Raw genomic sequence first — 20,841 nt, forward strand, 5'->3', positions numbered from 1 at the left:
TTTATGCCATTAGTAAATCTTTATACGTTCCATTTGATTCCATAAGAGAATCTTTATAAGATCCATATGAAGCTATAAGATAATAGTTGTAAGTTCCTTATGATGCCATAAATGAACCTTAATAATCTTCATAAGAGAATCTTTAAAAGTTCCATTTGATTTCACAGTATAATTGGTTTTAAGTGCTATATGATGCTATAGGAGAATATTTAATTTTAATATAATGTCATAAGAGAATCCTTGAGTTCCATATAATGCAGAAAATGAAAATAGTTCTTGATGAGAAGAGAATTCCTTGCTAGGTGCTACAAAAATCCATTGAAGAAGCTTGATTTTTGAGAGTGTAGGAGGAATCTTGTGGCTTTTGACTGTCTGAGATTTGGGCACAAGTAAAAGCTAACCGGCTTATAACTAACATTATCACATTACTGTCTGAATGAAAGTCAGTGGAGGCGATGCCTTAGTACCCTGGATAAATTGCCATGGCATTGGATTGGATTTGGAGTCTACTTTGAAAAAATGTCTGTTTTATAAGGGAACTCAACCAAATGTGACAAAAACCAAAAAGTTTGGCATGGACTGTTTGGCACTTCTGGTAAATGGCATAACCGGAGTTGACGGATAATAGACAATGCTTTCTGTTGTTTTGACAGATATAAAAATAAGTTGTCTGGTCGATTGCATTTCATAAAAAAAATTGAGAAAATAAAAGGTAAAAATCGGAGAGGTGTAAGTGAAGATTTAAGGAGAGAAACAAGAGTGTTCAATATTCTACTGACAGGTAAGAGTAGAGCATGCATCTAATGCAACCCCTGAGCATAACCATGCCTTAATGCTGCTAAAAAGTATATTTTTGATGATCATTCAAAAGTGGCTGTGCATTGTGATTAAATGGATATCATTTTATTTGTATTGTATTTTTTCAAGGGCTCTCAAAAGGTTGAATGGGCTTATATTTTCCCTTATCTGCTGAATTTGATGTCACAGCTCAGGATAGTTAAAGCTAACCAGCTTATGCCTTGCATTATCCCTTTAGAGCTGTCATATCCTGTAAATAGTCACAGTATAGAGCTCGTAGTGATAGTATTTGTATTTGTCTCTTGAATGATGCTTATTAGCAGTAGTTCGCTAGAGTTGGTGTTTGTGTGTTTTGTAGAAGGTCAGTCTCCAAATGGCCAGACGCCTAGTGTCCCTCCTCTCCTGTCTATCACCTTTGAGATCTCAGGTAAGATATTTAACACTTTTAAAATAATATTTTGGGTATCTTTCAACTGAATGTAAATATACCAATATTATTTTGAAAGTATAACCAACTCTTAAGCCCAATGAGTGACTGTGATTATAAAAAAGCATGCCACAGATGAAGTACATGGACATTTAGTTGAAAAAAATAAATTCAATAAAATTTTATTTTTAGTCTTTTTCCTTTCCTTTCTGTATCTGAAATGATGGTCTTTGTTTGATCAAATCTCTTTGCCTGAGGCATGTTTACATATTTTGTTTGCTTAGTCTGTTTACTTTCTGTATTTTTGTAAGTGTTTGTGTCCATAGAGAGCTCATTACAAGCGTATGTACTGATGCAACAGCCTGTGTTGTAGTCAACGCTCTCCTCTGGGCACCAGAGAAGTGACAGAGATTGATTGCCAATGACTGTCCTGCTGACAGCTCCTTACTGTACGCTCTTCCTCAAAAGAAATGAAGAAGCGTTTTGTTTGTATTTGTAAGTGCAATAGGGCCTTTTAAACTAGACCATTCTACCTTAGGTTTCATGGGCTTTATAACATGGGGCGAAGCCAGACTGCAGTTATGTTACTAATCTTGCATATATCGATATGTACAATACCGTTCAAAAGTTTGGGATCAGTAAGATTTTTTTTAAAGAATTAATACTTTTATTCAGCAAGAACACATTAAATTAATCAACAGTGACATTAAAGATTAATCAACATTTCCATTTTAAATATTTACTGATCAGGCATAACATTATGACCACTGACAGGTGATTATAACAGTGATTATCTCATCACGACACCTGTTAGTGGGTGGGATACATTAGGCAGCAAGTGAACATTTTGTCCTCAAAGTTGATGTGTTAGAAGCAGGAAAAATGGGCAGTCTCCAAAACTGCAGCTCTTGTGGGGTGTTTCTGGTCTGCAGTGGTCAGTATCTATCAAAAGTGGTCCAAGGAAGTAACAGTGGTGAACCGGCGACAGGGTCATGGGCGGCAAGGCTCATTGATGCACATGGGGAGCGAAGGCTGGCCCATGTGATTCGATCCAACAGACAAGCTACTGTAGCTCAGATTGCTCAAGAAGTTAATGCTGGTTCTAATAGAAAGGTGTCAGAATACACACAGTGCATCACATGTTGTTGCGTATGGGGCTGCATAGCCGCAGACCAGTCAGGGTGCCAATGCTGACCCCTGTCCACCACCGAAAGCTCCAACAGTGGGCACGTGAGCATCAGAACTGGACCACGGAGCAATGGAAGAAGGTGGTCTGGTCTGCTTTCTTTTACATCACGTGGATGGCCGGGGATGTGTGCATCGTTTACCTGGGGAACACATGACACCAGGATGCACTATGTGAAGAAGGCAAGCCGGCGGAGGCAGTGTGATGCTTTGGGAAATGTTCTGCTGGGAAACCTTGGGTCCTGCCATCCATGTGGATGTTACTTTTACACTTACCACCTACAGTACCTAAGCATTGTTGCAGACCATGTACACCCTTTCATGGAAATGGTATTCCCTGATGGTTGTGGCCTCTTTCAGCAGGTTAATGTGCCCTGCCATAAAGCAAAAGTGGTTCAGTGGTTTGAGGAGCACAACAACGAGTTTGAGGTGTTGACTTGGCCTCCAAATTCCCCAGATCTCAATCCAATCGAGCATCTGTGGGATGTGCTGAACAAACAAGTCCGATCCATGGAGGCCCCACCTCACAACTTACAGGACTTAAAGGATCTGCTGCTAACATCTTGGTGCCAGATACCACAGCACACCTTCAGGGGTCTAGTGGAGTCCATGCCTCGACGGGTCAGGGCTGTTTTAGCAGCAAAAGTGGGACCAACACAATATTAGGAAGGTGGTCATAATATAACGCCTGATCGGTGTATACTGTTCTTTTGACCTTTCTATTCAAAGAATTCTTACAAATGTGTCAAAAATAGGAAGCAGCACAAGGTTTTCAACATTCATAATAATAAGAAATGTTTCTTGAGCAGCAAATCTGCATATTAGAATGATTTCTGAAGAATCATATGACACTGAAGACTGGACTAATGATGCTGAAAATTCAGCTTTGCGTCACAGGAATAAATTGCATTTTAAAATATATTTGAATAGAAAACAATTATTTTAAATGGTAATAATATTTCACACTATTACTGTTTTTACTGTATTATTGATCAAATAAATGCAGCATTGGTGAGCATAAGAGACTTCTTTTAAAAACTTTTTTTTTTTTTTTTTTTTTTTAATCTTACCAACCTCAAACTTTTGTAGGGTATCAATAAATCGCAAGGCCACCTCAGGTTTTTCATCTATTTTCAAACAGCTACCAAATACCAAATCATTCTGCTGCTTGAAGCTAAGCCTGTCCACCTGGGTTTGTCAAAGCAGGCACAGACTGCAAACTTTGATTAGACAGAAAGTTTGTGCAGAAGGTCTAGACCATCTGGCACATAAACAAGGACAACCTGTGCAGTGTTATGCTAACTTAGATGATGCCGCATTACACTGAAATCTGCCTCTCTATTAATTTCGGGAACATGCAGCACTAGAACAGTTGAATGGGGTGAACTGTTATTCCCCATGCTCGTTTTCCAGAGTTCAATCAGTTTTTTTTTTTTTTTGAAGGTCTGTGGCGCAGTCAATCTTCTTGTACTTTTTAGCTCACAATCTGTGCATGTGGAGAACATTTCATTTTGGAAATCTCTAGAGAGCAGAACTCACCACATATCAGTATGTGAAAGCTCCACGAGAAGAGTTTACCCCACTTTGATACCAATGCAGCAGTCATGTCACCTGTCACCCATCAAGCCGACAGGAAAATCCTGTGTTAAAACATTAATGCATCACTGTTGTTTATGTTTTGAGTTTGGATTTTATAGTTTCACACTGAGTCCAGACAGGATTTACGGATTTGGTTCACATTGATTATCCCAGGTGATATCCCAGGTGAATAGGGTTAAAAATGAATAGATATAACCACATTTCACCCATGGATTTATTGATTGATTGATCGATTGATTGATTATCTATCTATCTATCTATCTATCTATCTATCTATCTATCTATCTATCTATCTATCTATCTATCTATCACATATACACATATCCATCTATCTATCCATCCATCCATCCATCCATTGGATAAAGCCAGGTTCAAAATTGTTTCATTTTGTTGACATAATACTACTGAAGTGGCGATTTCTGGCTCAGTACAGGAGAAAAAAACTCATTTTGAGAAAACAGCATTTGAAGATATGTATTGTCTTTGCAATCTACTGATGTGAATAGATAAATTGCAGTATTGTTATTATTTTATTTTTCAGAATTATTTTATTTAATTTTTTCATTCATTTTTAGAATTGTTGATAACTGGAAACATGATCAAATTAGTCAAAATAAACAAACAAAAAAAAGTGCATTTAAATTGTGATCAAATCTGTGGAGATTCTGGTTTTCTCCTGTTTTTCCTTAGCTGAGATACAGCTGGGAATGGATGTTCTTTGGAGCGTGTTAAATGTGGCCATTTGTTGTTTCCTGCAGTTACATAAACCTAATTGTCCGCCATGTGTCGTCCCCATGTGCGAGTCTTATTGAAGTGTTTTAATGCGTGTGTTTGCATTATAGCATCACAACCCGTAGACATTCGGCTCTGCAAGGGAACGTCTCCAAGTACCACGCAGCTGTGTCACATCCCGTGCCCTGTGGAGTGTGAACTGTCCCCGTGGGGCGCCTGGGGGCCCTGCACCTTTGAGAATTGTGATGAACGGGTTGTGAAGAAAGGTAAACATGACTAAAACAATAATATATTCACTGAAAAAGAGTTTACTTGTCAAATACTGAGACACAATATTTTTAAAGAGCTATTTTGCAGTTTATGTTTTGCTGAATATCGTCTGACTGGGAGACTCAGATACAATATTTCCTTTTGATTTCACCATTATCTTAAATTATTGGTCCAGGATGCTGCATTGCAGCATATCAGCAGCAATCATGCAACATAAATGTCTTACAATTTCGATTATAACAGTACATACCCAATGCACACAGTTTGAGTCTAAACACAAAAGGTAGACCTCAGTACAAGAGCTAACATGTGAATCTCACAAAACCATAATAGATGAAGGTAACACTTATTTCGATGGTCCGCTTTAGACATTCTACCAACTATAAGTAACTTTGCAACTCCATTTCAACTAACTTTCATTAGAGTATTAGTAGACTGTCTGCTTTATATCTGTTAACATGTTATTTTGATGCTCCCCAACACACATTCTACTGACTTTAAGTAACTTTGCAACTACATGTCAACATGTCAAACCCGAACCCTAACACCTAACAGTCTACTAGTCTACTAATACTCTAATGAGAGTTAGTTGACATATAGTAGCAAAGTTACTTATAGTTAGTAGAATGTCTAAAGTGGACCATCAAAATAAAGTGTAACATACAGTCAAACCAAAAATTATTCAGACGTTTTTGATATTTTTGATATGTTTTTACTAGTGGGTGCAGGACACTATAGTTAATTTATGTAAGTGAGGATAGCAAAATAAAGTAAACTGTGACATATTATACCCAAAAATTCTTCATACAGTGGACTAAAATTGATAAAAATTTGGAACCAAAAATTATTCAGACTTTGACCTGACCATGTTTTGTTTGTGTTATCTGACATAATTAAGATTATTTTTTTCTAACACAGTTTAACTCTGAGATCTTGTCATATTTTATTACCATTTTTTTAAACTATAGTGAATAAACTGTATTAATAAAGTGTTTGAGGTGTCTGAATACATTTTGGTTTGACTGTAGATAAAAGTCACTTTGGCTGAAAAACAAAAACCATATAGACCTAAGACTATTAAAGTTTGAATTTACTGAACTTTGCCTCTATTAATCTAAGTAAATCTCACAAAAGAACATGTCCAGATAATATTTCACCCAAAACCAATAAACAAAAAAAAAAAAAATGGGTGTAACTTCCGTTAAGCTGTAAACAGTCAGTGAAAGGCTCGCACTATGAACGCAATAATATGTTTTTTATAAAAACTGGGTACAATGAGATGACATTATTATACTCACCCTTCAACCAACGAACATTAAAAGGATATTTAAAAGTGTAAAAGCATCAACAAGGTACTTTCAACAGGCCATGAAAAAGCGCGATTCTTTCCACAGCAATAACGGACGGGTTAAATATAACTATAGTGATATATATCTGTATAATGTGATATACATTGCCTTAATAAAAATTTTTCATGAACTTCAGCATTGCGTGATACTATTTCAAAGTGATTTCCATCATTTTTACAGATAATAAATTGTATTTACCTGTGAAAACAAACCTGGAAAGAGACGTGAGGCTTTGAGGAGAAAAACGAGAGATTCTTCGTGTATTCCAGTGAATTATTAATGGGATATATATCATAAATTATATTGGGAGAACAGACCACAAATGTGTAGTATATGTTGTCCTTTTTCATACTTTTACAGCGGTATGCAAAGGGACAAAAGAAAATAATCACGAGGATTGAAAGCAGTGACTGAAAAGAGCTCTTGCCATAGATATTCTTGTTATAACATGTTACCTTAAAATACCAAGCGTTCCGTTATTCTCGTGATATCTGAAAATAAAACATGAAAGAAAAATTGACAGCTCATTCAGTCAAACTGACGGATAAGCTTTATTTGTAGAGCAACCTTATGATTTGAAACGATTCGTTTCAGTCTTTTTAAAGAAGTTCCCCAAACCGGAAGTGCATCCCATAATTCGAAACCCAGTGGATACATTCTTGAGAGTTTTGTAGGAACCACCCTAAAAAATCAATTTACTGAAAGATCACATATCCACCAAAAATCACCTTTTAGGATGAGTTGGTTCAAATGAACTGGGGAAAATGTCTCAGAAAAAATGACATAGTTTGAAATTTTGTCCTAATTCAGTGACATTTTAAAGTATGGGCTAAAGTGTCCAAATACCACTAGGGATTGAGGCATTTAATAGTCTTTTTCCATCATGTTTATTTGCAGGTTTCAAGTTCAGACGACGTACAATAACTAATGACCCCACGGGTGGTGAGGGGAGCTGTCCTCACCTGGTGGAGGCCATCCCGTGCGATGATCCCAGCTGTTTTAACTGGCAGCTGGTCAAGCTAGAGGAGTGTATCCCTGAAGAAGACATGGACTGCGGAGAGGGAACTCAGATTCCACAGGTCCGCTGCGTCAACAATGAAGGTATTAAACACTGTTGTCTTTTGCAAAATGCCAGGTTTACTGAAGCGCTATTAAGACGAGATTACCTTCCTAAACAACATTTGAGTTATAATTATTATCACAGGATATCTGTCATTGGGGATTGGGATCTCTGTAGTAGTGATGTTCGATTCTTGAACAAATCATTCTTTTAACCTGGTAACTGGTCGAGCTGGTTCATGGAATCGAATAATAACGAATCAAACTGAATCGAACTTTAGTTCCGGGTTGATGATGAAGCAAAACACACACTCATTGTGCAGCACCGAATTAGCCAATAAGCATGTCCAAATGGGTTATTAAACCATAGAACCAGTTCGAAATGAACAAATCAAATCTACAGGAAGAGTTAAAAGTCAGCTTTTCGATCATGTCTGACTCAAAAAGCAACCAAATGTGATGGTTCTAACTGTCAAAGTTTTCTGAGGTACTCCTATTAATTCCTATTATCCTCTTCCTGTATATTGAGTTCTTTTTGTGTTTGTTCTTTTTTTATTCATTAATTTCGAACCCTTTTTGGTTCAGTAACCCATCTGGACATGCTAATTGGCTCATTTGGTGCTGCACAAGAAGCATGCGTGCTACAACAGATGTTCGTCTTATATCATCAACCCAGAACCAAAGTTCAATTCAGTTAGATTCTGTGAACCAGCTCGTCTGGTTACTGGCTTATAAGAATGATTAGTTCAAGAATCGAACATCATGTGTATACATGCATCAGGAAACGTGTTCAGTCACGTATCAAATACACATGTCTGTGAAACTACAGTATAACTAGTCCCATATGAATAGAGCTTAAGAAAACTGTAACTGGAGCAACTGGTTCTAATTGCAAAAATGCAAAAATAATCTCTTGCGTGAAGCTTGCCAGGTGATTATACCGCCAGTAGATTCTCACTTGTGTTCAGACGGCTTCTGTGGCAGAAATCAAAAGTAGGATTGATTTTAAATCCGGTAATTAGCCTGTGGGAATTCAAGCTCTATCCTGGAGGAGGGCATCCGTATCTAGTCTCTCAGCTGGCATGTCCGGAACATTTCCCTTCTCAGCTGGAGCTATTTACAGGGTTAATGCTGCAGAGAGCAGAGGAGTGTAAACATGATGCTAATGGTGATCGTGTCCTCCTCCAGCTCAGCTGCTCAATTAAGACAATCTCAGATGACTGGAGAGACACTTGTATATTTGACCGGCTAAAGACTTAAACTCACTCATAAACTGTCATTCTCTTCAACAACAGTATACCCTAAGGAGATACAGTGTTTCCTGCACCAATATTTAGGAATATACTGTACACCCTTCAAAGGTTTGGGGTAGGTACGATTTTTGAAAGACGTCTCCAATGCTCACCATTTTCCAGTTTCATTACTCCAGTCTTCAGTGTCACATGGTCTTTCAGAAATCATTCTAATATGCTGATTTGCTGCTCAAGTAATATTTCTTATTATTTTCAGTGTTGAAAACAGTTGAGCTGCTTAATATTTTTGTGGATACATTTGTATTTGGTAGATTTGATCCTTTTTTTGAGGATTTATTTGAAGTAGACATTTGTATAACATTAGAAAACAGACCCAAACTTTTGAATGATAGTTTATATCAGCGAACTGATGGTTCATGCAAAAAAGTCTCCAAAAAGTGTTCTAAGAAAAGGTCAACGCTTTTGGTATTTTATCTAATGTAGTGGAATTCACAGTGTGCTGTCTGATTTGATTGGTGTGCTTCTTTTTAATGGATCGGTTGAACCGATTGGCAAATCAGTTTGAATCAGTCTCAGGAGTCTGACTTGCTTAGATGACTCACTTCCTCTTTGATTGGATTGAATGGCTCTTTTGATCACTGAACCAGAGGTTATTATGTCCAAAATAATCCTGAAGTACCTGTGTACTTTTTAAAAAGTAACTTCAAAAATGCTACTTTGTAAGATTAGTGAAATTTAAATCAATCTTATTACTTGTTTACCTGACAGCACAAAGTCAAAGGTGAAGTGTGTAATTTCTGTACCACAATAAAGACTCATATGAAATAATGGGTGAACAGATGGACTCACACCATTGGTTATGCTAGTGTTGCTGTGTCAGAATGCTAAAACAAACAGAGAAATGTTTTGATAGGCAAGTTCACGAGTTCACACTTACAATAATCAGAGTAAAAAGTATGCATATTTGGTGTGCTGACCGAGGGGAGGCTCTGAGCTCGGAATTTGGCCCGAACCCAGAGTACTCCCCACGTATCTCTGGTTAGGATAGTAACCAGGCGAGTGTGAGGAGACGGGGTGGTGGAAGGAAGAAAACTGTCAAGGAACATAGATCAGTTGGCTATAGGCCTCCTCTCGTACTGATTGGATAGGCAATTTCAACGTGTTCCTCCCGAACTTTGTTAATAAAACATCATGAGTCACAGTGTTCAGACAGTGTTCTGACAAGTCTGACAAGTTGTCACCCCTGTATTGCAAGTCTAAAACATCTTGTTAGTTTTGTTAAATACTCCATGTTCTCAAAATGTTGACAGCTTCTTGCATTTTTGTTGTTGCTCATTTTAACTACAGTGCAAATGATCTGGGAAAACGGTCATGAATTTGGAGGAAAATAATGTTTGATAGTTTTCATGCCAAGTCAAATTGTCTGTGGTCTTAACAAAGCATTTTTATAGTTTTTTTTGTGGCCAAGAACTGTCCGACTGATGTGTAAAATGACCATTTACAACTTGATTTTGTTTTTATGTGGCAGATTTATCTGAAATAGTGGATATCAAAGAAACAGACATATTTAGTCTCTTTCAAATACTCATTGTTTATAACCTGGTAAAATTTGGCTAATCCATTATTTCTTCCTCTAAAGTGTTCATAGCAATCTAATGTTTTGCAAATCCTTTGTTTCTTTGTTGTCAGACTAAAAATATCTGAGGACCATAATGGATGTTTGAAGTTAATAACAGTGGATGCTTCCAGTAATTGCAGATGGAATTTCATGGAATTTTTTTATTGCAATTCTACCACATTAAGGCTCGGTATGTTTATTGAGCAAATGCTGAAGAATCTGAAAAAGACAGAACCATCACAGACTCGACAAGGAACCATCTGTTGTTTTCAAGAAATCCCACTGTCACGTGACCACTGTCATTCAGAATCTGCTGTGTGGCCGTGTGATATAACGTCTATGAAATAATAATGTGCAATAATGTTCTCTAGCATCTGCCGCGTGAGCAATCGAAAGCCCCCCGTCCCGCCATAACCTGCCTCACTGTAGCCGCACGCTGTGGCAGATTGATTCCATCATGCACTGATTAAAATTGATCTGCTAGTTGTTTTTTACAGGCAGACTTGGCATCTGCTTCACTCCGACAGTCGGAGAGTGACGCGTACAATATTGCCTCACAAATGGCCACAGTTCTGACACAGATCGATGTAAATATTGTATCTCTATCTGCTACAAGGAAAACTTGGAGTGTCCCTGCTTTTGATAGAAATATTTATTGCGTGTTTGTGGTTCAGTACTCAAGCAGAGAGTGTGTTTTTTCTCCCTAACGTGTCACTGAGCTAAAGCCAAAACCAAGCTGATACTCATCATATTTGGCTCAAAGTAAAAGATATGATAAGAACCCTTGAGAGAGCCTGTGCGTGGTAATGAATGCTGCCAAACACGAACATGCTGACAATTGCACATGTTTTGTTTTTGCCTGTCCCTCAGAACCATCTGTATGATTGCTTTCTACTGTTTTTAGGATGGCACGGTTTCAAAATAGGACAACAGATTGTTTTGAAATGCATTAAAAGCTTGTTTGAGTGAATCATATTTTGCATAAAGAAAATGTTGCCTAATTTTAGGTACATTAACATAATTTGCCTTTTAATGACAGTTAAGTACATTTTATGCCCAAATTTTCATTACCATAATGCATCTGGATGTTTTTTGTAGCTCCCGTTATTCTCGATGGTGATTCTCATTGGTGTTTTTATTTACTGTATTATGTGACAATATTATTATATTATATACTCCAGTATATGATATTTTTATATTTTTAATATTGAATATATTTGTATTAGTGTAATTAATGTTCAATTTAATATTTTAATATTTTTAAAATCAATTTAATTTAATATTTCATTATAATAATTCATTATTACTTAGTATTTTAATAAGCATGAATTAAAGGTAATACAACAAATACTACCTTGATGAATGAATAAATAAGAATTAAAGGTAACACTTTATTTTAGGGCATTTTAACTTGTTGCTTATTAGCATGCATATTACTAGAATATTGGCTATTTATTAGTAATTATTAAGCACATATTAATGTCTTATTCTGCATGACCATATTCTACATTCTTAATCCTACCCAATACCTAAACTTAACAACTACCTTACTAACTATTAATAAGCAGTAAATTAGGAGTTTATTGAGGGAAAAGTCGTAGTTAATAGTTTATATGTGTTCCCTATACTAAAGTGTTACCAAATTAAATAATATCTTTTTATTTTTTTGCATTACAGTAATCAGATTTAATTGCATTACAATGGGTATCATGGGGGGAAATGTCTAATCTAAATCTAAATCTAAAAAGGTTTAAAAATAGGCTTGATTTTCTTGTGCTTGACATGTTACTTGTGCTTCTGCTGTATGAAACCTATGTGTGAGGTCAAATCCACTTACACCAGATGTTACGATAACATAAATTATGAATTTGTGGAAGTGGAAATTGGTCAAGACCCCCTGGAAAACTGTATTTATTTTTAAATACTGTTTAACAATTTAGCTTAAATTCCTGTATAGTTTCAAAACTGTATAGTTTTTACAGCATCCACAGTAAAAATATTCAAGGTAATGTCATGAAGCCAATTTAATACCATAATGTCATTGAACTATTTCTGGATAATGATTTGCCAATACAAGATTGCAGCCGTGCTGAAATCTACAATACAGTAATGTTAAAAAACATTTTCACCCGTGCAAAGGTCAACTATTAACTGGAGGCACTAGATGAATGGTACTTAATGAATTTGAAACATATTGTAACCCCACGTTTATGATACCATGTTTTGTGCTTCAGGTACAGAGGTGGAGAGGGAGATGTGTGCGGATGAGGTCTACCCTGCATCTGTGCCCTGTATGGTTCCCTGCCCTAAAGACTGTGCTCTCAGTCTCTGGACTGAATGGTCCACCTGCTCCCAGACCTGCTCCAGCAAAACCGCCGAGGGCAAGCAGATGAGAACCAGAGCCATTCTGGCTTACAATGCAGGAGAAGGTACAGAAGATATTACATGGGTACTTGCATGTTCTCATTTCAGCAGTGCTAAACTCACTCAATAAATATATATATATATACAGTCAAACCAAAAATTACTCAGATATTTTTTATATATTTTTACTAGTACACTATAGTTCATTTATGTAAGTGAGGATAGCAAAATAAAGTAAACTGTGACATATTATACCCATATTATACCCAGTAAAATTGATAAAAATTGATTTTCTTGCTTTCTCCACCAAATTTGATTTATTGCCTATTATTTATTGCCTTCACCACAAAGGATATGTGCAATAATGCCTTAAAGGTGCAATGTGTAAAATTTTAGGAGGATCTATTGACAGAAATGCAATATAATATACATAACTATGTTTTCAGTGGTGTATAAAGACCTTACACAATGAACCGTTATGTTTTTATTACCTTAGAATGAGCCATTTCTATCTCAAACACCGCGGGTCCCCCCTCCATGTCAAGTCGCCATTATGCGCCGACATGTTTCTACAGCAGCCCTAAATGGACACTCTACAGAGCGTGTTTAGTCACTATGTTGTTGTTCTTCTAAATCGTTCGTGTTTTTAGAGGCAGCTTGCATCGTCACTACGTTGAATACGCACAAAGTAGTAGTAGTAGTCGTCTGGTTTATTAGAAGCAGAGATCGTTCTTTGTTAGAAGTAAGAAGAAAACTCATTGCTTCACACAGGCTATTCTCTGCTGTCTCAGATGACGACATCTTTGTCTTGTGTCGGCCAGACGGCCACCGTAGCTTCTCCGAAAGGGAGGGGTGCGCGCCGTTAGTTGCAGTTCACAACCTCACCGCTAGATGCCGCTAAAATTTACACATTGTATCTTTAAATTTGGCCAAAATTTATCTTTGAAGCCAGCTAAATGATCCCTATGATGCTATAAAATACTGTCTAAATAGACAGTTCACTATCGTTAGGAACAGAGCATTTGTTTTTGTTTTAATTATACTTAAAGAGAAACTTAATATTAAGGCTTAATATACAGTGGCTCCAAAAAGTATTTGGACACTTAAGTAATGCTATAAAAATGTCATTTACATTAGAGTAAACAGCATTTATCGTAATGAAACTTTACAAGCTAAATATTTCACAAAAGATGTTTAATAGGTTTGAAATCATAAATAAAGAAGACAAAAAGTATATGGTAAATGGAATATTAGTTGAACATGCAAATATGGCTCAGAAAAGTGAAGTTAGTTCTGAGTAAAGTCCCAGCATTATATATTTGCGTATGCCATGTTCAGGGATATTTTGTATCTGATACAATGACCTTCATACATTTTAAAGTGTGACTTAAGTGTCTAATTACTTTTCTGGGCCACTGTGACAAGATGACATGCAAAAAACTTGTGATTTTCTATGGTCTGTAGTGCATGAGATTAGCCTTAAAAAGCTGACAGGAGACTGTCAAGGAAAGACTCACACAAGGGCAGAATTTCTCAACCTAAAACCGTCTGAGATTCTGATGGATGGCTCCTCGCTCTCGCAGCGATGTGCTGTGACATCACCGCGAATCAGTGTTCCAAAACTCTTAAATCCACTTTATCTGTTCCAGCAAGGTTTAGTGTCAGTTTACATGAGTGAGCCACTGAGGTAGATGGTGTTCAAGTCAGTCAAACACAGTTTACAACCCATTTTACTTCTGTAATCTGATGTATTTCAGAATAAAATTCAACAAATCTGATTGCTTAAAGGATTAGTTCACTTCAGAATTAAAATTTCCTGATAATTTTCTCATCCCCATGTCATCCAAGATGTTTATGTCTTTCTTTCTTCAGTCACAAAGAAATTAAAGTTTTTGAGGAAAACATTCCAGGATTTTTCTCTATAGATTACTGGAGTACAACGGGTTGAAGGTCCAAATGTCAGTTTCAGTGCAGCTTCAAAGAGCTCTACACGATCCCAAACGAGGAATAAGGGTCTTATCTAGAGAAACGATCGGTCATTTTCACAAAAAAAAAAATATATATATATATATACTTTTTAACTACAAATGCTCATCTTGCACTGCTCTGCGATGCGCCACGCATTGCGTAATCACATCATAGGCGGAAGTACCGCGGTATGGCGAAAAACTCCATCTCATTTTCTCCTCCAACTTTAAAATCATCTGACATTGTTGTTTTACCTTTTTTTGTAAAGGACGTTTGACTTAGTCTTTGCATGTTCACTTTGTAAACACTGGATCGGTACTTCCGCCTACGTGACCTTTCCAATGTGATTACGTAATGCGTGGCGCATCGCAGAGCACTGCAAGACCATCATTTTTGTTTAAAAAGTACTGTATATACATTTTAATTTTTTTTAGAAAATGACCGATCGTTTGCTAGATAAGACCCTTATTCCTCATCTGGGATCGTGTAGAGCTCTTTGAAGCTGCACTGAAACTGACATTTGGACCTTCAACCCGTTGAACCCCAGTGAAGTCCACTATATGGAGAAAATCCTGGAATGTTTTCCTCAAAAACCTTAATTTCTTTTCAACTGAAGAAAGAAAGACATAAATATCTTGGATAACATGGGGGTGAGTAAATTATGAGGAAATTTGGTAACACTTTATTTTAGGGTCTTTTAACTAGCTGCTTATTAGCATGCATATTACTAGAATATTGGGTATTTATTAGTACTTATAAAGCACATATTAATGCCTTATTCTGCATGACCTTATTCTACATTCTTAATCCTACCCAATACCTAAACTTAACAACTATCTTACTAACTATTAATAAGCAGTAAATTAGCAGTTTATTGAGGGAAAAGTTGTAGTTAATAGTTTGTATGTGTTCCCTATACTAAAGTGTTACCGGAAATTTTAATTCTGAAGTGAACTAATGATTTAAGCAGGAGTTATATGCCAGAATGGAGGAGGAAGGGTTAAAAAAAAAAAAGGTTCTGAATATTTGATTGAATGTTTTTAACCCTGTAAAATCTGACTTAAGATACAGTCAAAAAGGCCTTTTTTTTTAAATGGAACAGTTTATTAATACTTTTAAGGTTTATATAGTATGATATAGTGAGAATATGGAGCTCACACTTGAGGAGGAAAAAACACCTCAGTTTGGAGATATGGGAAAAAAAATATAATTTGATAGCTTTAATGTCAATGAGATTTTTATAACAGTATGAGAGACAACTTCAGTAAACTGCATATAAATATCAGTCATCACTCTATGTCTGCCATTAATATGTCTTAATAAGATGATATTAAATGCTTCATTTTATGATCAAAGCTCTGTAGTTTTTACATATACAGTAATACAATGGAAAGCAATGATGATTGAGAGATGAACAAATAAACACTCCTCAAAAGGATCATATTTGATACATTGTAACATGATTTTAGCAAAATATTGATCATGTTGATCATTTAGAGTCCTTATAGATTTGAGTATTAAATATGATACAGCAGACTTTATAGAGTTAAAAATTATGCATTTTTTTCTGTTTTCCTCTCATTTGTCATTTCAGTCTATATCCAATTATCGCTATGCTTTCTCTACAGTGACGTCAATGGTAGTGGCATGGATTACAGTTATGGAGGGTAACACGTCAAAACACCTCATGTTTTTATGGCCTGTATAGTAGTTTCCTGTAGAAGTCATCTTAGATTTGTTTGCATGGTTTGAAGTGAACTCTGAGTCTCTGTTGATTGTTTTACCATCACTCAAATGTGTGTAATGTTAAAACATTTACTTTGTACTAGTCGAGTAGTTCCTGAAATATTTACTCCCTTAAAGAAAAATACAAAGATGCTCATAACTTTTGCTTCATCTCAAGGTCTTACGAGGGTTCCAAAGTTTCCTGAACTCTATGGTACATTTGATTTCTTTTCATCTGTAGAGTGCAGTGTGTACAGTAGATTTAGATGTGTTTTCGGAGATTGTGTTATAGAGCTAGAAAGAGCCCTTAAATTCTTAGTCTTGTTTTCACAAGTTTAATGTTACACCCCCAAAGAATATAAATGAAGAAAGTGATATCTTTCACTTGAATGAATTTGCTTTGAGCACCATTTTCCACTAAAGTAACTGCTTTCAGTTGAGCGATGGCCTTTGGGAGGCAGATAGATTTATCTGACGATGAGTATATTCACCATGTTTTCTGTTCAAGACATCTGCTTGACGTCTGACGTGAGATGCCAAATGCAGCAGTTCATGCAGCAAGACCTTATACATAATGCATGTCCTTGAGAGTCCATTTGTGAAGTCAGCATAGTGATGAAACTCATACTGTAAACAGGAAAACAAAATATAGTCCTCTGGGTCTCTTATGAAACTGCTGTAGCACATTGCAAAAGGCCTGAAACATACTCTACAGAAGTACATGAATGCAAACACTTATGCAAACTTACACATTGTTGAGTTCTAAAATTCAGAGCATTCACAATGCAGTTCCTAGCGCAGTGTACACATCATATTCTCAGTGTTGCCACACTGCATTACTACATTAGTGTAAACTGCTTTCTTCTATGGCCAGTTTTTCAGGTCAAAAACCGTCATGGTGGAGCAACATTTTTATCTTACAGGGTTAGTTCACCCAAAATTGAAAATTCTCTCAGTATTTACTCACCCTATGTCGTTCCAAACCCGTAAGACTTTCATTCATCTTCGGAACACAAATTAAGATATTTTTGATAAAATCTGAGAGCTTTCTGTCCCTCCATTGACAGCTACATAACCACCACTGTGACACTTCAAAAAGTTCTTAAAGAGATTATAAAACTAATCCATATGAATTGAGCAGCTTAGTTTAGTTTTCTGAAGAGACTCGATCACTTTATATGATGAACAGATTGAATTTAGGCTTTTATTCACATATAAACATTGATCAACTTACACATCAGTTGTGGTAAATAGAAGCTCAAGCATGTTTGCTTGACGTGTGAGAACCAGTGAGGTTCATTCTCTTGTTACGCAGCATGTTTGTGCTTCTGCAAGAACCATTGAGGTTCATTCTCGTGTTATGCAGCACGTTTGAGCTTCTGCAAGAACCAGTGAGGTTTATTCTCGTGTTACGCAGCACGTTTGAGCTTCTGAAAGAACCAATGAGGTTCATTCTCATGTTACGCAGCACGTTTGAGCTTCTGAAAGAACCAATGAGGTTCATTCTCGTGTTACGCAGCACGTTTGAACTTCAGCAAGAACCAATGAGGTTCATTCTCGTGTTACGCAGCACGTTTGAGCTTCTGAAAGAACCAATGAGGTTCATTCTCATGTTACGCAGCACGTTTGAGCTTCTGAAAGAACCAATGAGGTTCATTCTTGTGTTACGCAGCACGTTTGAACTTCAGCAAGAACCAATGAGGTTCATTCTCATGTTACGCAGCACGTTTGAACTTCAGCAAGAACCAATGAGGTTCATTCTCATGTTACGCAGTACATTTGAGCTTCTGCAAGAGGTTTGTTCTCGTGAATTAAGCAGGTTCGGTTGAGCTTCTGTTTATGTTCGCTGATAAATGTTTATATGTGAATAAAAGCCTAAATTAAATCTGTTCATCATATAAAGCGATTATATCTCTTCAGAAAATTTGGACTAAACCGCTCAATTCATATGGATTAGTTTTATGATCTCTTTATGAACTTTTTGTAGTGTCAAAGTGGTAGTTGTGTAGCTGTCAATGGAGTGACAGAAATTGCTACAATTTTATCAAAAAGATACTCATTTGCGTTCCAAAGATGAAAGTCTTACAGGTTTAGAACAACATGAAAGTGAGTAAATAATGACAAAATTTTCAACTAACTCGCTAACCCTTTAAGTTAGTGAGTTAGTTGAAGTTGACATGTTTTTATCTAGCTACTTGAATAATTACATACCCAATTTAATGGTCAAGGCATTTGAAGCAGTGCTGTAAGGTGGACAAAATTCCTTCTTTGGGTTTTGTTTTATTTTATTTTGATTTATTTTATTTTATACGAGCCATTTAAACACATGTAAACTAAAACAAACAAAAATAAAAATTCTGTCATTTACTCGCCCTCAAATTGTTCCAATCCTGTAGGAGTTTTCTTTCTTCTGTTGAAGACAAAAGAAGATATTTTGAAGAATATGAGTAACCAAACAGTTAATAGACCCCATTGACTTCCATAGTATGGAAAAAAAAAAAAATACTATGGAAGTCATTGAGGCCCATCAACTGTTTGGTTACACACATTCTTGAGTAAATGATGACAGAATTGTCATTTTTGGGTGAACTATCCCTTTTATATTATTTTTTATCAACAATCAAATGTTTAAGCATTTTAACATATATTCAAAATTCTATAATTTGTTACCTTCTTTTCAGACCATTACTAACTAGTGTTTTATTTCTGTTCTGTGTTTGCTTTGAGGTTAGTGCCAAAGTAGCACAAAAATGCATATTATGTACCAGCATTACTCTATGTACTTTACGTTGTGTATGTTTCTGGCTTAAAACCTGATCATGAGATGTCATTTCAGGAAATCAATTCATTAGAAACACCCACAGAAATAAACCAGTGAGTGTGCTTTCTTTGATTGCAGAACATCTTCTAAAGGGCTCAACATCAAGATTCTGTGGAGGCGTTCACAACGCTGCATAGTCAAGCTTCATAGAGACACAAACGTGTTCCTGTGGGAAGACCACAAAAATTAATTTGAGCTTTTCACACTTCAGTTTGTTCATTCTTAACCCTGGGTTTTTGTTTATACTTTACCTTGGGTTATAATTAACGGTAGCAGTCAACAAGGTTTCACGCTGTACATTTGTAAACCCTGGCTTACATTCTTATTTGCATATTTATGAGTTTAATATCATTGATTTAGGAGTTTACTTCGGATGCTGAACAGTTTTACTTACTGCAGCTATAAGGAGTTCATGAATATTTTATGAGCTAACCACTGAGGCAGTTTATGATTGGTTGTCTGTTTCTAAACTGCATTGATTCCATAGCTTGTGTGGGTGATTCTTCAGTCCATTAAAATTATTATTATTATTATTGCAGAAAAATACTCTTTTTTGCATTCTAGATTATAGTATCTCTGAAAGTATTTAGTTTTATTCACTCTAATAAAGTTTTCCTGCTTTTGAAAGGTTAAATTAGCCTCTATCATCTTTATTTTTATACTTTTTCTAAATGCTTTTATAAGAAAAATACATACTTTCAATCCTTTACTGTCTCAGAAAACAAACTTGTTTTTCCAAAGAAGGTTATATTTAGTTATGATGAAAATGAGAAGTGACTCCTTTTTCGTGACATTAAAAATTAGGTGTCATTACAAAACCGCTTAGAGAATTATAATTTAGAGAAACTGTTTTAACAAATTAAAAGTTATTGACTGCTATCTCTTTTGCTATTTTAGAAAGTTTAAAGCTTACATACTGTAACTTTTTCTCCAAAATGTGAGAAATGTCATCACGATCACAGACAATCTCATATGATACCACATTATTCTTGAAAGCTCATCAAAGCCACTATCAGATCTTTATTCCAGGACGTGATAAATGTTTTAACACAGATTAAACATCATTTGAAGAAATATGAATTTTTTTAAAGTGTCAAACGTGCCTTGAACTGAAGAATCACCCATGTAACTTTTGCCATCACAATTCAGGGTTCAGGATGACAAGAAACATTGCTTACCCAGGGTTAAACAGTAAAAATAGAGCCAGATTTACTAAATAGGGCAAATTAGCATGAGCCAACAATCCCATAAAGTTCTACAGGTGATTTACTGACAATGCGGACATTTAAGGATTAGTTCACTTCAGAATTCAAATTTCCTGATAATTTACTCACCCCCATGCCATCCATGATGTGTAAAGGAATTCAGGTTTTTGAGGAAAACATTCCAGGATTTTTCTCCATATAGTGGACTTCACTGGGGTTCAACGGGTTGAAGGTCCAAATGTCAGTTTCAGTGCAGCTTCAAAGGGCTCTACATGATCCCAGACGGGGAACAAGTCTTGTCTAGCCAAACGATTGGTCATATTCTAAAAAAATAATACATATTTATATCATTTTTAACCACAAATGCTCATCTTGCACTAGCTCTGCGATGTGCCAGGCATTACGTAATCACGTGGGAAAGGTTACGCGTGACGTAGGCGGAAGTACCGAGCAAGTGTTTACAAAGTG

The 20,841-nt window shown here is 36.1% G+C and overlaps 1 protein-coding gene across 4 annotated transcripts in view; it reads left to right on the forward strand.

Moving 5' to 3' along the window:
• LOC127497179 (thrombospondin type-1 domain-containing protein 7A) overlaps window positions 1–20,841 on the forward strand; it is a 139,365-nt gene that overhangs the window by 65,559 nt on the left and 52,965 nt on the right. For 2 of the 4 annotated variants that reach the window (XR_007925471.1, XM_051865478.1), the window contains exons 5-8: window positions 1,157–1,225; window positions 4,852–5,007; window positions 7,258–7,461; window positions 12,525–12,719. Coding sequence is in view for 2 of the 4 variants with exons in the window: in XM_051865478.1 (XP_051721438.1) it covers window positions 1,157–1,225; window positions 4,852–5,007; window positions 7,258–7,461; window positions 12,525–12,719 (624 nt within the window). In the remaining 2 variants the exon portion in view is untranslated. The remainder of the gene's footprint in view (window positions 1–1,156; window positions 1,226–4,851; window positions 5,008–7,257; window positions 7,462–12,524; window positions 12,720–20,841) is intronic. The other 2 variants (XR_007925472.1, XM_051865479.1) reach the window with 1 other exon arrangement.

Source organism: Ctenopharyngodon idella, chromosome 16 (genome assembly GCF_019924925.1).
Source record: "Ctenopharyngodon idella isolate HZGC_01 chromosome 16, HZGC01, whole genome shotgun sequence".
Taxonomy (NCBI): Eukaryota; Metazoa; Chordata; class Actinopteri; order Cypriniformes; family Xenocyprididae; genus Ctenopharyngodon; species Ctenopharyngodon idella.